The 17,342-nt window shown below is 41.8% G+C and overlaps 1 protein-coding gene across 3 annotated transcripts in view; it reads left to right on the top strand.

Moving 5' to 3' along the window:
* The first annotated feature begins 681 nt into the window (after positions 1-681).
* The window catches only part of NPRL3 (nitrogen permease regulator-like 3 (S. cerevisiae)), a 42,737-nt gene continuing 26,076 nt past the window's right edge, over positions 682-17,342 (top strand). Inside the window, exons 1-6 of one of the 3 annotated variants that reach the window (XM_010188864.1) lie at positions 682-743; positions 5,721-5,759; positions 9,346-9,475; positions 12,775-12,849; positions 15,763-15,916; positions 16,710-16,791. In XM_010188864.1, coding sequence (XP_010187166.1) covers positions 9,392-9,475; positions 12,775-12,849; positions 15,763-15,916; positions 16,710-16,791 — 395 coding nt within the window. In that variant the 5' untranslated portion in view covers positions 682-743; positions 5,721-5,759; positions 9,346-9,391. The remainder of the gene's footprint in view (positions 744-5,720; positions 5,760-9,345; positions 9,476-12,774; positions 12,850-15,762; positions 15,917-16,709; positions 16,792-17,342) is intronic. The other 2 variants (XM_010188865.1, XM_010188866.1) reach the window with 2 other exon arrangements.

Raw genomic sequence — 17,342 nt, 5'->3', positions numbered from 1 at the left:
GCAGGTGAGTGTCTTGGTCCATGGCCTAGAGGTGCTGTCGAGTAATGAGGGTGTTTGACTTGGGTCACTTGCTAATTGCTATATATTGTGAGAGGTTTGATACCCCTGTTCAGGTTGTGAGTCACTTATACGGAGAGAGAATCGTGTTTAGACCTGTTTATGTTTTTATAGGTTATATCTGAAAATGCAGGGTTTTTTTTCCTGGCTGCTTCCCTTCCTGCCCCCTCCTGCTTTTTGTTGGTAAAGGATTTCAATAGCGGTGACTGCAGAAGGGGCTTCTGGAGTGTTACCGTTGTCCTGAAACCTGAGCAATAATGAGGGAAATGCATTGGTCAAAATTTTACTTTCTGCTCTGTTTTGAACTGCAAACTATTACCTTGCATTTGAGAGACAAGTTGTTCCTGTGAATGTTTTGCTTTCTTTTCTTTATCTCCTGGAGCTGAAAAGATCTTTCTCCTATTTTTGATGTGTTTTTGAGTGAGAATAGAAAAAACCCAAGATCTGGTACTTTTTAAAAAGGAAGGGGATTTCTGCTTTTTATATGACTTTTTTAGATGTCTGTTACAGATAATTTTTAAAAGGGCACAGACAAGTATTCTCTTAATGCACTTATTTTAGTGGACTCTTAAAGGAGATTTTTGCTGGAAAAAGCTGTCTTGATTCTTTGTTTCAGATAAACCAAGGAGTCGATATGCTGTGAATAGCTCTGGTGACACCACGGAAGATCAAGATGGGGACTCCAGGTAGCAGAAAACATTTCTCCTTGCCTAGGAGTTTGAAGCAGAGGAGACATGGCCTCTTGCTTTCTTGCCTGCTAGTTCAGTAGGCAAATATATAAAAGACAACTTGCAAAGAGATGCTTTAATGCCAAGTTACGAGCAAATCAGTCCTTAGTAATGAGGAATTTCTCATGAGGGAATGCTACTGAATCTTGTTTTCTGGGCAAGGTATAGATCAGGTATTTTGTGCTCGTTAGAAAAGCAGTATTACTCTTTCAAAACTAGGGGTATTAATACTGTGGCAAAATTCCTTTCTTCTTTACTTGCCTATCTCCAACTTGGACTTGCCTCCAAGTCTTCCCTAGCTTTCGTAATCGTCATATGGAGTTGCTGTGCACTAATGAATAACTAATTTTGTTTCTCCAGATATAGCTGCCTGTGTGTCTGTGGGGTGAAATAGCAGCTCGAAAGGAAAAGGAGACTTAAAGATAGTTTTTAAATTACAGGAAATCAGTGGGTAACAAATGCACTGAAAATAGGCAATGTGTTGTTCAGCATGCGTGCGTCCTCGGAGGGACCCTCTGATTAGGTTTCGTAGAAAATTTGAAATCTGCTGCATGGTTCTAAATTTATCACTATCAACTAGGAGACCAATCTGGGAAAGAAAAAGGGTTTTTTTGTCTGTTGGCCCATAGTTCAGTTGCAGAACTTTTTTGTGATATGTGTTTTAAGATTAAGGCAGTGTTGAAACACTACCAGCTTCTGTCTGATACTGATTTGTGGTGCCTCTGCCACTTCAGCAGGTTGGACAAAGCACTTAATGTGGGAGCTGCATTTGCTGGGTGTTGCCTGTGGTGCCGAATTACTGTGATGTAATATGTGGCTACTACAGTGGAGTAGGAGAAGCTTTTATCATTTTAAATTATGGTCAGATGAAAAAACTGCTAGTATTTTCCTGAAACTGGTTTTAAGTAGATGGAATGTGCTAGCATGTAACCTGCATTAAGCCAAGATTTAGATTATTGCACTGTAGTGGTGCCCAGAACTCTGAGCTTGAAAGTTAGGGCTTAATCTCCTGGTCAGGTTTATAGTGTTTAAAAGAATTTATGATCTCTCAACTGAGCTCACTAAGCACAAAGTGTCACAGTTCTGAAGTGCTGAATGAAACATTATTAAGACAGAAAGCCTCCTCTGCAGCGATGGTCTTCAGAAAAAAGAGGTTGTCCCTTGTACAGTTCTGTATGTAGAAATACATACACATTGTGTCTGTACCTGACTCTTACTGAGGTCAGTGTTTATAAGCCTTTTATCTACTTAGATGAAACTGAGGTGTCTGCCAGTACAGGTCTTTTAGCAGGAAGAGGAAGTCGATTAAAACTACCTCCTGCAGATCTGTCTATAGCTGCAGTGCAGAGGAAGGGGAAATAGAAGAGGAGCATTCACGTTCCTTGGAAAGTGGTGTTTCTGCTAGAGGCCAGATACTGAGGTCCAGCACACTGCTCGTGCTGCTTACGTGGCTGGGCATCTGCATTCAGAAATTCAGAAATCTCTTCCAAAACTGCGTTTCTTTCAAGTTTATTTATTGAAAAGCTTTTACTCAATACCAGTGTAATCAGTGCTGTAAGTACACTGCATCCCACACAACTGATGTAGCAGTTGAATGTATTCTTCTCTTTAGTGATAGCAGCTAGTAGAAGAAATCATTGATGCTCTTTATGTACTGAGTACTGTTAATTAGTATTAGACGAGGAGGTTTGTTGGCAGAGCTAATATCTTTCATCAGATTTACCAATACAGGTGGAAAAAATAAGCCAGTTTTAGGTGCACAGGCTCTTCTTCCAGCACAAAACAAAGAGAGATCTTCAAAACTGTGAACAACAGGTTGCTCAGACTTCTGATTTGTATCAGACTGTTCTAGGAGTAACAGAAGCTGGGGACTTGGAGTAGAAGACATTCTAAGGGGAGAGTGGAAGCAGAAAGGTGCAGAGGTATTGGAGAGAATGAGATGCGTATGATTTGTAAACTAGGAAAGGAAGGAGTTTAACTGTGATATGCTGTAAAACCGGTATTGCCAGTGAGCCCATGAGGTTTTTTTCCTCACCAATGCTACAAATTTTTGCTCTGGGACTCCTGTTTGGAATGTGTTTTTTTGTGTTCCCATTGAAGATAAGGCTGGAGAGACCAGGAATGGAGCAGCTGGTTTTGTGAGAGCCGTTCTCCCAGTGGCAGCTCTGTCCCTGTAAGTTCATTCCACGGTGCAGTGGTGCAGCGGTTCTCTCCCCAGAGCACTCAGTTCAGTGGTCTATGGAGAGGTTTCGTCAGCATGAAGTCCAGTCTGTTTTTTGGTTTTCTGATTTTCTGATTGGAGTTGTCCTCGATAAAAGTAACTTAAGTGTTTTCTTATTATTTCTGGAAGGCTTCCTCAAGAGGTGGCAAAAAGATTCCTTTAAATCACTGCATATCAGTAGCATCTTTGGATGTTTTTATTGGCACAAATTGAGGGATTGGAGCAGGCAGACTGCTAGGTTGAGTTGATGGTCTATGGCAAGTTTGATAATCTTGAAGGGTTGAGTCTTTTCCATGTTTTCATGTTCAGTAGCATTGGTTATTTCAGATATATCTTTTTACTTCAATAGCTCTTATGAGGGTTGGATTAATCCTTTTTATATTGGATGCTTGTCTTTAATTTACTAGCAATCTTGCACCAATTGTATCCTAGATAAGGTTCACTATTGCTTTTTTCCTAAGCTATTGGAACCAAGATCAATTCATTTTGAGCTGACCTTTCCTGGAGTAGTTGAGGTGTATGTTTTTTTACGGCCTCAGACAGGATAAAATTACATCAGTTTAGGTGCCTGAACCTTCAATTTTCATATAGAATCATGGGATCATTTGGGTTGGAAGGGACCTTAAAGCTCATCCAGTCCAAACCCCTGCCACGGGCAGGGACACCTCCCACCAGCCCAGGCTGCTCAAAGCCCTGTCCAACCTGGCCTTGAACACTTCCATAGAGGGGGCATCCACCACTTCCCTGGGCAACCTGTGCCAGTGTCTCACCACCCTCACAGTAAAGAATTTCTTCCTAATATCTGCTTCCTAACATAGAAGATTTGGATGCATAATTGGATTTCAGCCTTCAGACTCAAATTTCCTGGTCATTATTATGCTTTTTTTTTTTCTCTTTTACAGATAATTGTGTATCTGATACACAGATAAGTGTGTATTTGCTTGTATAAAGTTCTGCTTAATGAAGCTGTGTGTTTGGGTCTTCAGAATATAGATTTTTCTTGCTTTTAAAACAAGTCGAACAGCAGAAGTGGTTGAGGTGTGTTGATAGTGGCCATGCAGTGAAAAGGTATTCAGAAAAATCTGTCACTGTCAAAACAAATTGCCTGTCAAGTGTCTCTCTTTGTTGACTTCTTCTCAGCCTTTCATAATTTGCTCTCTTCAAAAACATCCTTCAGTTTTCGAGTGCTTTACCAGTAACACATACTCCTCATAGCTTATGGAGATGCCTGCCAGCATTTTTAATTTTTTTTCCTGGAAAAACTGTGAGGCAATTACTCTTTTGAAGCCAGAAGATAATGCTTTGTTAAATTGGTTTGAAATGGCTTTGTTTTTCTGAAGGTGGTATAGTCAGCAAGCAAAAATTCTAATGAAGATGCACATATAGTAACAGATGTTACACCAGACTTTGCATTTTTTAGTAGCGTAACTGAGGAACTGAAGGAGATTTAGCAAGTTTGACAGCAGTGATGTCATTAACTGGCCAAACGCTTCTGTTAAAAACAAACCTCCCAAGTTACTGACAAACAAGGACTTGAATGTCCCTTTCTAACAAACAGTAGTTCTCCTGTGATAACATTTCTGTATCCTCTGTCCCCCTTTCACTGGTCTCCAGTGTTCTTCCTTGTATTTGTTCTGAAAGGCTTCCTTTCTGTCAGCCTGTGCTTTTCCATTCATCCATCCCTCCCTTTAAACACCCTTCCTGTAATATCACACCCTTTGTACGGTTTGTCCTTTCTAGGTTCCCTTTTCAACATGACGGGTAGAAATCTGCTGTCTTTTGGATTAAATTATTGTTGGATGTTTTTATTTATGTGTCCTCTTTTCTTCCTTGTTATTTGGAGGAAAAAAGCAGCTGACTTTTAAAGTGAAAATGAGTGTTTGTTTCTCTGATGTAAAAGTGAGTGCAGCTGTTAATAGAGCCTTACTCTATATGTCTGTAGTAAAGAAGGTTTTCAGGTTCTTTCACTTGAAAACATTTTCAGCCTGCGCCTCCTAAGTTTTTGCTTATTGCCTGGGGCAGACAGAGAGTGGAGAATGACTTCGTGCCTGTGCTGTGGTTCTGGACAGACTTGTGCCTATTGTTTAGATCCCTGGGGGAGCAGCAGCAGCTCTGTGTGCGAAGCCCTTTACCGAATACTCGTGTGTGCTACAATAAATATTTGGCATTCTGTTTTTGTAAGTCTTGCGGGTATGGAAGCACCAGAACCAATTGTGAAGAGTTGTGGGTCAGTTGGGGCTGCTCGGGATGTTCCTTTGGTGAAAATAGTCTAGAAAAGAAACTGAAGTTTAGAATTTGCTCTAAATTGGACTGCAACCTCTTATTTTCTCTTAAGGTAAGCGTGAATTAAAAAGCATGATATAAATACAGCTCTGTAAATGCTGTGTTTTCTAAATATCATGGGAAATGTAAGTATGTAACTATGTAAATATCATGGGAACACATTACAGCAGCCAGTGCCAGCGAGAGGACTAAAATACCTTAGCCTGTTTTCTCTGTGTTATTAATCTAAGCCTGCAATTTATCCCTGGAATTCACCTACAGTTAACTTTTGACTCTTCTCAATAGTTGTATTTCCTTTACAGAAGTTTAATCCTTAATAGTTCATCCTAGTTTTTAATATTATATCTTTTTTTGTATTTTTGTGTACTTGCCTCGTTTATTTTCTTTTGTTGTGTTTTTGTTTTGTGTTTATGGTCATGTTCCCATTTCAGAGACCAATGTCCTCTAACTGATGAGCAATTGGTTTCAGGGTAAGACCAAACGTTCTGAACAATCACCTTTGTCTAGAATGGCTTTCTTTTCTCACCATCCTTTTAATTGTGCTTTGTTTCTGGTTTCTGTTTTACACCAAATGATGAGATAATTATATGCTAAATCACAATGTCTGTAGGAAACGTGTTGCTCAAGGTTCATGCTAGGATAATTACAAAGGTCCTACTAACATTTCTGTGCTTCCTGTAGGGTATCCAGAATGGGTGTGGTACTGTCCCTTCTGTGAAAAGTTGTGACCCTCCGAGAATGCAACAAGTATAGCCTTGGCATTGTAGTTATTCCAACAAGGAGTCCTAAAACAAATTGCTTTCTGATGAGCAATGACTTAAAAGTACAGATCAGTGAGTAAACTATTTAATCCCACAGTAATTATGGAGAGCTCTTCAGAGACCTGTTTTTGAGCAGCTGCACTGGTTGCTTGTTCTTGGTGCCCCACTAAGCTAAACCAAATGACTGCATTATACCCCCTTTTTGAATGTGTGGAGGGAAAAGTGCTTATCTCTGCCCAGACCCCAAAACTGTGAAACTGCATCTGTAGTCCCTTGTTAATGTAAAGATGCTCGCCTAGATACTCAGCTCCCATTCTAAACTACTTCAAAGACGAATTCTTTATGAAAACCTTGCTTTGAATTCCTGTGGCCTATAACAAGTTATTATCTGTTCTCGGGGGAAAAATGAGTTTGTGTTTGAGATTCTTTCCCCCTCCTTTTCTGTGTGCTAGAGCTAAAGCAGTTGTTTCAGCTGGGTTTCCAGAGGTGACAGCAGTCGATCTGCACTTGTGTGGTTTGTATCATGCTGCTGGATTGTCCGCTGTTGCTGCTACATCGAGCTCGTGATAGAAGTGGTAGGGTATTTTGGACAAATCAAAGCTTTTGTTTTTTGTATTTAGTTTCTGTCAGCTGAATTCCTTAGTGCGGGAGAGTTTTACTTCCCTTTGGAAATCACAATGCTCAGACTAATCTCATAAAAGAAGAAGAAACTGTTACTGCCCAACTGCGAAAACGAGTCTGCTTCTAACAAACTCTTAGGCTCTGATAAGTCAGTATTTTTAGATCATCTTAATGCACCCCAGAGGTTAGAAAAGCAGTATGAAAATATAAAGTAAGTGTTGTTTTCTAAAATAAGATGATGAATTGAAATGATGGGAATAACGTATCTGCTGACCCTCAACCTCCCTATCACTCTGAGGCCTAAGAAGTGTATAAATCATGTGGTGTTGGTAAAAAAACCCAAACCAGCAAAACCAATAAATTTAGACTGTGAGACAAGGAAGATGGGGCTGGAGTCCAGGCCACTCCTGGGAGAACCTGTGGTGATACCAAGTGTCTGTGCCTATCAGGTGGCACCCGTGTAACCCATCACAGGGTTATCTACCCTGAGTATGTCATCTGGCTGCAGTTGCAGTACTCTCCCAGAAAGAGAAGTCTCTGCTAGTGAGAAGATACTGAGGACTTTACAAAATCAGCCTTTTACTCACATACAAGGTGGGGCAGACAGGGCCGTCGGTGCTGAGAGCTCTCCTGGGGAACTGGTGAGCTGTTATGTTCAGCACCACATTTATCTACTGGTATAATTCCTTGTAAAAGTTAAATCTTAACAGTGGTGAAAGTCACCACAATGATCATTTTCCCAGCTCCCAAGGTATCCTTTGCCAAGGCCGGGGAGGAGTAGTGACTCATTTCTTACCAGCAAGTAGGCATTTTCTCGTTTACCCTTCTTCTCCTTTCACCCCACAGAACATATGCTCACTCTGGATCCATTGCTATTACAGTCTTTCTGGCACCATGATGAGCTATTAACACACACAGCTGAACAGGGCAAAAAGCAAGGAAAAAGCTCACTGCTGTCATGGTGACTTTTTTTCTATTTTGAATGTGATCTCCAGGTACTGTCAGTCCAGGTCCTGTTTGAGGATGCTTTGCCCTTCCTTCATGAACTCAGTGTGCAGTGTGGTGGCCAAGGACCGTGGGCTTAGTGGCCCCGGGAGTCTCTGGCTAGTCTCCCCATCTCCCTGCTTGCCCTGAGCTGTGTTAGGAGCAGAGCAGCCAGGGATTTGGAAGTTTGTACAGAGCTGCTCCTTCTATAAGCCAAATATAAGCGGCGTGCTGTGGTCAGGATGACCTGTTTGTACAAACACCCGGGGCTTTGACAGTTTGTAAAGGCCCTGTGTTATCTTTCACTCTATGTAGGTCTTATAAAAGAAATGCCCCCTGGGTCATATGCAGACAGACACGCACAAAAAACCCAGCTTTGCGCTTTTGTCTTAATTTCTGTAGCAGTCTGTAACTCGCTCAGAGTGAACCAGAAATACGGTACATTAATTCCTTCTCTGGGCTTTGAGGGCTCACTTGTGGCCAAGAGATAAGGTGAGCGCAGCACACACCCACGCCTGCCCTTTTCTCTGAGTGATACTGGGTTATCAGTGATACCTGCCTGGTGGAGGGGATGGTCTGACAGGGACACACATCTCTGAATGTAAATAAAGAAAATTAAATAAACATTTTCATTCTTAAAAAACTGGTCTCATCAGAAGCTGGTTTGAATTTAATTTGGTTAAAGGAAAGCCTCCGAGAAATCAGATGAGGAAAGAACTTGCTAATATCACACCTTGAACTGCTCCTATTCCAGAAGAACAAGTTCCCTCCAGCAGCTAACTGAGGTCCTCTTCCCTGAGCTCCACTGTCTCAGGGGACACCCTGAGGAAAGCAAGTGTTTGTAGTGACCAGACCAATGTTGCAAGGCCATCAGAAAGAGCAGTTGCAGAATTCCTCCCATGTCAACGGTGGATTCTTGCCCGTTTTTGCAGTGGTAGCTGTATTTTACAGGGCAGACTCCTTGTAGATACTTGGCCTCCTGTCTCACAGCTGCCTTTTTCCCACCACTGATCCAGAGCAATCCAGTAACACCATGGTCGATGTTGGGAAGGGCTTGCCCTGTCTTGAATTTGTCTCAGTTTGGTTTATCAAATGCGAAAGCCCAGGTGAGGCCAGGCAGCCCTCACAAGGGTGCTGGTGATCTGTCCACCCCAAGTTGAGGTCTACTAAGTGGGTAACTTTGAGTCCCACTGTTGAGCTTTGGGAAAGGAGGGACAAACGTCGGATGTACGTTGCTTCTAAATGAATCAGCTCTTTCTTACCTTCCCCTCTGCCATACTGGGTGGCTTGAAGATCTCTGTTGTGCTTGAGTGACAGGCTGTGTCAGTATGTAGTTGCTTAGTGAGTTCATTAACCTGCAGCTAAATCCAGGCAATGGCTAACTCAAGCTGTTTTTATATTTAAGCGAACTGCATCTAATCTTTCCAATGTATTTTGCTGAGCATGTAATTAAATAAGCATGACCCTGCAGTCTTTGTTGTGAATGCTTCCTTTTTATAATTGTGATGATCTCAGAGATGTAATTAAGGGGTTCTTAATTTTCCATAATTGGTGGTACTTCAGGTACAGCAATTTAGACACAACTTACAATACTTTAAAAAATTAAAAGTTAAATATATCCGTATTTGGAGGGATATCCTGGGGGTATGCTTTTTGAAAATTGTAATAACTTCTGTTTCTGCTCTTCAAGGTTTTCGGATGTCATCCTGGCAACAATTTTGGCTACCAAGTCAGATATGTGTGGCAAAAAGTTTGAACTGAAGATTGACAACGTTCGCTTTGTTGGCCATCCCACGTTGCTGCAGCATGCGCTTGGGCAGGTACGGTACAAGGTCTGCTCTGGGGCCTGCCTTCTTTTTGAACTGCCCAGCTTAGGTAGGAAACTTAGAATTCGGAATGTGCATGTTGCCTTTGGTCCTGTTTTTACTTCCCAATGCCCAAAGCTGTCTTTTTCTTACTTCCAGATAAATACAGTGAGTGGCAAACTGAGGGAGCTATGTCAGTGATTCACAGAAACCCCCTTCTGGTTACTGTAGAAAAGCACTGTGGGTAAAGTGAAGTAATACTAAGCAGTCCAGCTCGAAAAGCTGTTTCTTGCTATGTTGGTTATTGCAAGTTAGCTTTTTAGCACCTCTAATAAGCATGGCAGTAAAAAAAAACCCAAAAACCAACCCAAAACCTTCACAAATGCTAGAAGCCACATCAGCCTTGTTTGGCTTTTAGCTCTTACTGGTGCTGAAGGTGATTCACAAGGCTCAGTTGGAGTAGGAAGGATGTTGAAAGAGGTCTAAAATTTTCTTGTTGACAAAGTCAGGCTGCTGTTTGCATTGAGACCTTGCTCTGTGGCCTGTGTTGTAGCTGCCAGGAATGAAAGATTGACACCTAGGCTGTGGAAAAGGTCCTGCTTAAGTCTAGGAAACAGTTTATGTGCTTCTGTGTGCAAAATATTCCCTGTCATGTTCCTTTGTCCTGATCGACTGTAAAAATGAACTGGACTTTGGTAATTTCTGAATCCAACCCTGATCTCTGTCACTGAACTGCTTTGGTCTCATTTTTTTCATCAAATTTACTAAGTCTTCTATTTTTTCAGGGGAAAAAATATTGCTTCCCAATTCTAACATCCTTTCTATCTATAATTAGAGGTACAAACAGATTGTTGGCAACTGCTACTTGATATTTAGAGGACCAGACTGCCTTAATCGAAGCGAGGAGCTGGCCTCAAGCATCAAAAGATGCTAGTGTTCCACTTTTGAAACTTGGTGGTGAGTCGACAAAAAATGTGATGGAGGATCACCAAGATTCAGTCCTTAAATGTTTAAGCTATTTTGGAAGACAGAATTCAAGTGTCCCCACACTGCGCAAGTACGTCACCAGCCCCAGACAAGGCAAGCAATGAACCAGGCCCAGGGTTCATACAGGAGCAGAAGGGGTTAGGGCCGGAGACGGGGCACAGACTGGAGAACAAGGCTGCAGTGCACTTAACGAAGGGTCCTTCCAGGAGTCAGTCTGCCTACGATGATGTAGATCGAAGGTCCCTTCAGGAGACAGGGCTGGAGTCAAGCACACCTACAGGCCCTGGGCTGAGCTTAAATAGGGCTCCAGGCTTGAATGGGGCTTTTGGGTCACGGGCTGGGGTGTGTGTGTGGGGGAGGACCCAACTGGGGCTGGTCAGGGCCACTGAGACCTTTTGGTACTCTCGGGGCCTGATGGGGATGGCCAGTTTGCTTGCAGTATCAGATTCCTTTATTTTCTGATTTTGCCTGAAAGGCATCACTTCCTAAATGTGGTGTAAATGAGGTTGAAAATTTGTATTTGCCTTTTTTTTCACCACGTATTACTACATTAGGATAACCTAATTGCGTGAGATGTCTCTTCTTTTTCAATTTGTCTAAATAAAATTGCATCTGGGTAAATAGACAAAGTTAGAAAATGCTGTAACACTTTTTTGTTGCGTCTTGTAGGATCTTCTTTTTGGGTGCGTCTTATCACCCCAGTGTGCACTCCAGAACTTTCTAGTGCCCAGAATCTTCTAGATGTGGCAGTCATCTCTGCTAGTTCATTTGAGTCTAAATCTGGGACCCTTTTGCAGTTAGGAAGAAGCTGGATGGAGCTCCTTTCCCATGGAGCAAAGGCAGTGACCGGAGTAACCTGACAGTCTCTGGTCTGGGTTTCTTTGGAGTTCATATTGCAGTAAGTTAATCCATGGGACAGCTCAGCAAATTCTTACTCAGCTGAGATTCAGGAGTTAAAAGAGCACGGATGTTTAATCCTGTGTGCCAGACCAGCTTTTATGTAGCAATATTCTGAATTCTTCAAATTCCTTCAGCATTTTCTTTTCCACCGTAGTCTTTTTTTCTGGACAAGAGGTGATGTGAAATCTAGCCCGCATCTCAGTTGACGTTAATGGTGGTAGTTCCTTTGATTTTAAGGAAGGAACAGAATCAGTTACTACACTCGGAAACACTTTTGAGTCTTTATTGAAGTTCACAAGACATCCTGGAATGTGTAACTCCAGAACAAATAAACACAGTAAATTAGCTTTGCCACCCTCCCTTCACTGCCTTTTTCATAGAACTTCACTTACACTTTAGAAAAAACCCAAAAATATGTGTAACTTCTTTTAGTTTCTGTATTTTTTAAGACTACTGAGTGAAAGCACTCAGATTTCAAAGGTCACTGCTATGCAGTTCGTTGCTGATGCTTGGGACCTGTCAGTGGTGGGTGCAACTCTGCTTTTGCCAGCATCTCTGTGTGTGCAGCGTCTGAGACAGGGCGATAGCTACGTATGCACATATGTTGGGTAGGGACCGAATATGAGGTGAGCTGGGTGTTTGGCCTGGCAAGTTATAGCTGTTTTCACCTGGGACTGGATGGGTGTTCAGTGGGGAGCTTCAGGGCTGGCTTGAATGTCCTCTGGATTTTGTGCTCCATCTTGTGGCGACGCTTGCTCGATTCAGAGTTGTTAGTTTTGGATGTACAAATTCAACTTGGTTGTCTTGGCTTCCACTGTTCCTCCCCACTGGAAAGGCTGTACCTGCACTAGGGATGAAGCTCTCTGCTGCAGAAAGAATAGGAGAGGCTGGAGAATGTGTCTGAAATCCCACAGAAAAGGAAAAGAAAACCTTTCTATTTTTTTTAGTACTGCAGTTCTAGAGTGTATTTTTACTGATAAAAACAGCAGTTTGTAACATAATGCAAAACAATGGGGATTTTAGGAAAGGAAAGAATAGGTGTGGCCTGAGATGAGAAATGTATGGATTCTGTCTATATTCTATTCTGTATAGATTCTATCTAGAAGACAATTGTGCTAAGGAATTTAAACTTATGGTCCCTAATGATGCTAAAATACGATAGTAAGGCATCTACTAAGACAGCTGTCTTAACTGATACTCATTTCCATGGTCATGACCAAAATGCTTTGGTTTAAGCCTTCACAGCTTTTTAGAAGAGGCAGTGTTGTACAGTAACTGTGACACTTTAGTAACAAAAAGTTTTAGCAGACTTGTTATTTGACTGAGGCTTTTCGTTTTGGTTTTGGTTTGGTATTTCTTTTCTGTTTTACTCTTTTGATCCAACTGATACTAGCCTATGGGATTCTTCTTTTAAATGTATTTTTCAGGTATCCAAAACTGATCCCTCACCAAAGAGGGAGATGCCCACTATGATTCTCTTCAACGTGGTGTTTGCACTAAGGGTAAGGACTGTTTTCATTCCCTCTGACAGTGGGATGTGCTTCATATATATAGGAGAATGCAGTAGGCTCACCTTCTGCTAATCTCTTGTAAAACATTCAGTGCCGGATTTTATTGGGTTCTTTTAATTTGAAACAACAAACCCAAACAATATAGGATATGACGCTGACAAGTGGGAAAGTTTTCCAGCCCAGTGGAAAACAAGCACAGTTGTTCTCTTCAGAACATTTTCTAGAGTTTTTGGTTATAAATACCAGAGTGTAAAGGCATGCAAGCAACCGCTTTGCAGAATAGATACGAACCCAGTTGCAAGTCCTGTATGTGTCTTGTCTTCTGTTATTAGTGAGCTGTGATTTTTCTAGACCCCACAACTGAGGCTTGTCCAACTAAGCTGCACAGGAAGCCAGCCTGGGTCTGAGTGTCCTGTGTGTCAGATGCCACACTGTGTACGTGACTGTTCTCCTGCCCAGGATAGGACCAAATCCATCCAGCTGCACTAGTGCATTGCCAAGCCCTTGTGACTCCATGCAGCTCGGACCTTGGTGGTTGGTTCTGCTTCAGAAGCGGAGGCAGCGTGGCCAGTGGCTCGTGCATCGCCAGCCTTAAGAGCCAGGTCCCTACCATGGCCTTGGTTAACCCAAGCTTGCTTAGTGCAGAATCATTCAGAAACCTACTCTGGCTCAGAACAGCTCTGTTTTGAGTCCTTACTCATGCTGTATGATACAGAGACATGTGTCTTTGCTCGGTGCCTCTAGGCTTTTTTTATAATTAAATGAACAGCGTTTGAAAGCTGCCTCCTCTTAGCAATGAGATCATTGTAAAAGGAGAGTGCCAGGGAGCAGCAGCTGTAGCATTTTAAATGAGAAGAAGGTACAAGAGAACTAGGTTTGATACTTAGCAAGAACCTGGAGCAAATATGTACGTTTTGCTTGGAATTTTTTCAGGCCTTCTCTATTGACTAGATGGTGGTATCTGTGTTAAGGGATGCTGGCTTGGCTAATTAGGTGGTATAAAACCCTAGAAATTTGATTATGTTTGAGCATTATTTGATTGCTGAGCTCTAGGTTTCTCCTCTCAGCCCACAGGCAGCATCTGTGGAGCCATCATACTATTTTTGTGGCATGTACACATATGAAGAAACATTTTGAAAATAGGGAGTTGGAATAGCTGTCTTTATGAGAATGGTTGATTTTTACACAACTGGATATAATGTCATGACTTAAAAGCCTCTAGCTCCCTGCTTGTGAAATGATCTTTTTTGTTTTCCTTTTAGCCTTAGTGCTTCTCTTACCACTGGCTTTCCAGTGGTGACTAACATGGACATGGCCACACTCTGGATGTCTTGTCCTCAGTGGAAAAGCAAGGTTTCACGCAAGACAGTTATCGCAGTAATCAGTCTGAATCAAGCAAGAAATTGTTCGCAGAGTTCTGCTGGGGACCCAGTGTTCTTGTGCTTTGGGGCGTTCGTGGGTCAGGAAGTGCTGCATTTGTAATACACAAGTTGATTTTAGATTTCACACGTTAAGAGACATTATCCTCAAGAACATTGTTGTTTTGGTTTGTTGGTAAAGCACCGTGCTTTCCTTGTAGATAAGAGTGTAGATGCACACGCAAACACAAACATTCATGCACTTTGAGTCACGTGGAAGCAGAGGTGTTGAAACCAATGCTCCTTCATCCACAATATTGCAAGAGCTTGTAGAAGTGCAATTTAAACTGTATCTGGCCCACATTTTTCTAGAATCTAATTTCTAGTGGCTCTCCTAGGAAAACATGCTTTTTTTTTGCATTTTGGCACTGTGATGATACTGATGTAATTATGTGTGTGATGCAGCACTAAATCACGTTTGCCAGATGAGACATTCTTAGTTCATAGAGAGCTGTCAAGTTTCTTGAAAGTGCTGTGCAAGAAGCAAGTGGAAATTTTTTCCTAGCGTGGTGTAGTGCACTGCGGAGGGTGGGTGGAGGCATTCTGAGATAAAGGTGAGACTCCATCTGCAGTGGGCAGACACAGTAGGCAAAGTCCCAAATGCTGTAATCAGCACTGATCCTGCTGTGTTTAATCCTCAGGGTTACCAACGTGTCGTGACTCAGCAAGAACAGTGGAGTCCAAAAATGATGATTCATGGTTTGCTAGTTTACGTGCCAAGTTATCACTTACTAGAACTGCAAATTCCTTTAAAAGTCTTAACAGACGTGAAGCAGCTGCTTCCTCAGACTGGAGCCACCGAGCCCCCCTTCCCCCTCCTTGTCAGCTGTACTTACGTGATAGGTTTTTCTAGCACTTTCATTCTGGGACTTGCATGAATTCAGTGTTAATAATAAACCATATTTGTGAATTATTTAGAAACTTATTATTTTAGAAACTTAAATCCAAATTTGTTCTCGTCTGGAATCAAAGCATTGCTCGTGCGCTGGTAATTCTTACCTAGTTACTGCCTTGTCAGTAGGTAAGACACACATCAGTGTAGCAACGCGGAGTGAATGAGCTATGTTGAAGGCACTGCAGTCCTTCTATCCCCAGTGAATCTAACCTGAACATTGTGATATTCTTCCCATTCAAGCAGCTTGACATTTTTCTTGCTGTATGAAATTGAGTTCTTTGGTCCCTCTGCTAGCAAAGGGCCCAATAGCAACTGTAAAAAATAACAGATAGGAATGTCATATTCAAGGTGCTGTGTTCATTTGATGCACATAGACAAGCTTAGAAATCCAAGTCTTTATCTTCAGCTTTGGACATCTCTGAGCTTCTGCTTTGTTGCTGCTAGAGAAAACTCTTCTCTTTTGCTGGTTGCCAAAGAGGCTGACTTTTGGTATCTCCTAAAGGTAGTTATTTTGAGTACTTACCCATCACAAGTTCCACGTACGTGATGTGACTGAATGATGGGTCTGTTTCTTTTCCGTGTTGCCTGTAGGCCAATGCAGATCCATCCGTGATAAACTGCTTACACAACCTCTCCCGAAGAATCGCCATAGTCTTGCAGCACGAGGAGCGCCGCTGCCAATACCTGACCAGGGAGGCCAAGTTGATCTTAGCTATTCAGGATGAAGTGTCTGCCATGTCAGAAAGTGAGTGCTGAGCTTTGCTTTTGTGTGGGAATATGTTTGGTTTTTTCAGAAAAGTGCTGATGGTACCTTCTTATTTCTTTAGTGGCTGGGATCAGTATGAATGAGTTTTGGTACTTTTTAGCATTCTGAGAGCTTTTGACTGCATTTTGCCTCATCCAAGATCACTATCCATGTACAGACATGTCAGCTTTAGAAGTCAAGCAGCATGTTTGCTTTCCTTGCTAGCTCAGTTCAGCGCAATCACTGGAGAATGTGCACTGAACTGTCGCATTTGGATCTGCCTGTCTGGCTGAGATGCAAGAACTCATAGGTAGCCTGCTTCACCGAACCTAGAGCAAGTTTCCCATCCTGTAATGCTGCGTGCTGAGTCACCAGACTTCTGTGGAGACTTTACTTTTGCATGTTGTTACTGTATCTAGCAAATAGTTACAGAGCATTTTTACAGACTGTACTGAAGAGCAATTTACTATAATAATAGTGAACTGTAACAGTGATGCATCACCTTGCTGCAAGCATTAAAAATTAAAACTAACATGTATATAAACAGAAACACTTAAAATCATTGCTTGTCAAATTCATGTGCTTAACTGAATTGGGGTTTAGGAGAAGATGGCAATAAATCACTACTATTATTCTAATACATAAGTTATTGTAAAAGCTTTGAAAGATAATTGTAGATTAAATATGTATGGATTCTGTCCCTAAGATACTGGTTGATACCTAGTGGGGGAAGAGAAAACTCTTTTTGCTTTGAAATCAATTATTTGCTTTCTTGTTTTGAAAATTTCTATAGCCACAGAAGGCCCACAGTCACCTTTTCATCACATCCTACCTAAATGCAAACTGGCCAGAGATCTCAAAGAGACATATGACAGGTAAGTGGGATTTTCTTTGTAGCTTGTAGTGTGCTGCTTCTCACTGAAACTTCTTGGCCTTGTTTCTTAGGATATAATTCTCCTCTTCATGCTACTGACTCATGGGGATTTGGGTTTAGACCAGGTGGAACAATATGAAGGCTAGCTGGCAGGTGAAATGTTTGCAGAATTGCCATCCTAATCTTTATTTTGGTCTCCCTTTGGATATATTATGATTCTTAAAAGTTGCTGATGTTTGTCACAGCTTTAAGAATTATTTTCTCCCTTAGTACAGGGCCATATAATGACAAGTGCATTGTAGAATTGAAAAGTGTCATAATAAGAATATCGTATTGCTGTAGAAGTACTCTCAATCTGCAGCTAAGAGAAAAATGCTGCATCTAGCACTGATGACAAGTCAGATACTGCCCTGGCTTAATTTGGTTATGTTGTACATGTCAGGACAGTGAATTTAGATTAGGTGGTGAGACTTGCTGTAGAATGGAAAGTGTAACATGCCGTTTCTTGACTGAATTCAAAGTTCTGGCAAGGATTTCAAAGGAGCGTGGAGT

Source organism: Mesitornis unicolor, unplaced genomic scaffold (assembly GCF_000695765.1).
Source record: "Mesitornis unicolor isolate BGI_N332 unplaced genomic scaffold, ASM69576v1 scaffold32487, whole genome shotgun sequence".
Taxonomy (NCBI): Eukaryota; Metazoa; Chordata; class Aves; order Mesitornithiformes; family Mesitornithidae; genus Mesitornis; species Mesitornis unicolor.
Note: the sequence above shows the minus strand (reverse complement) of the source record. Positions and strands in the feature narration are given on the sequence as shown.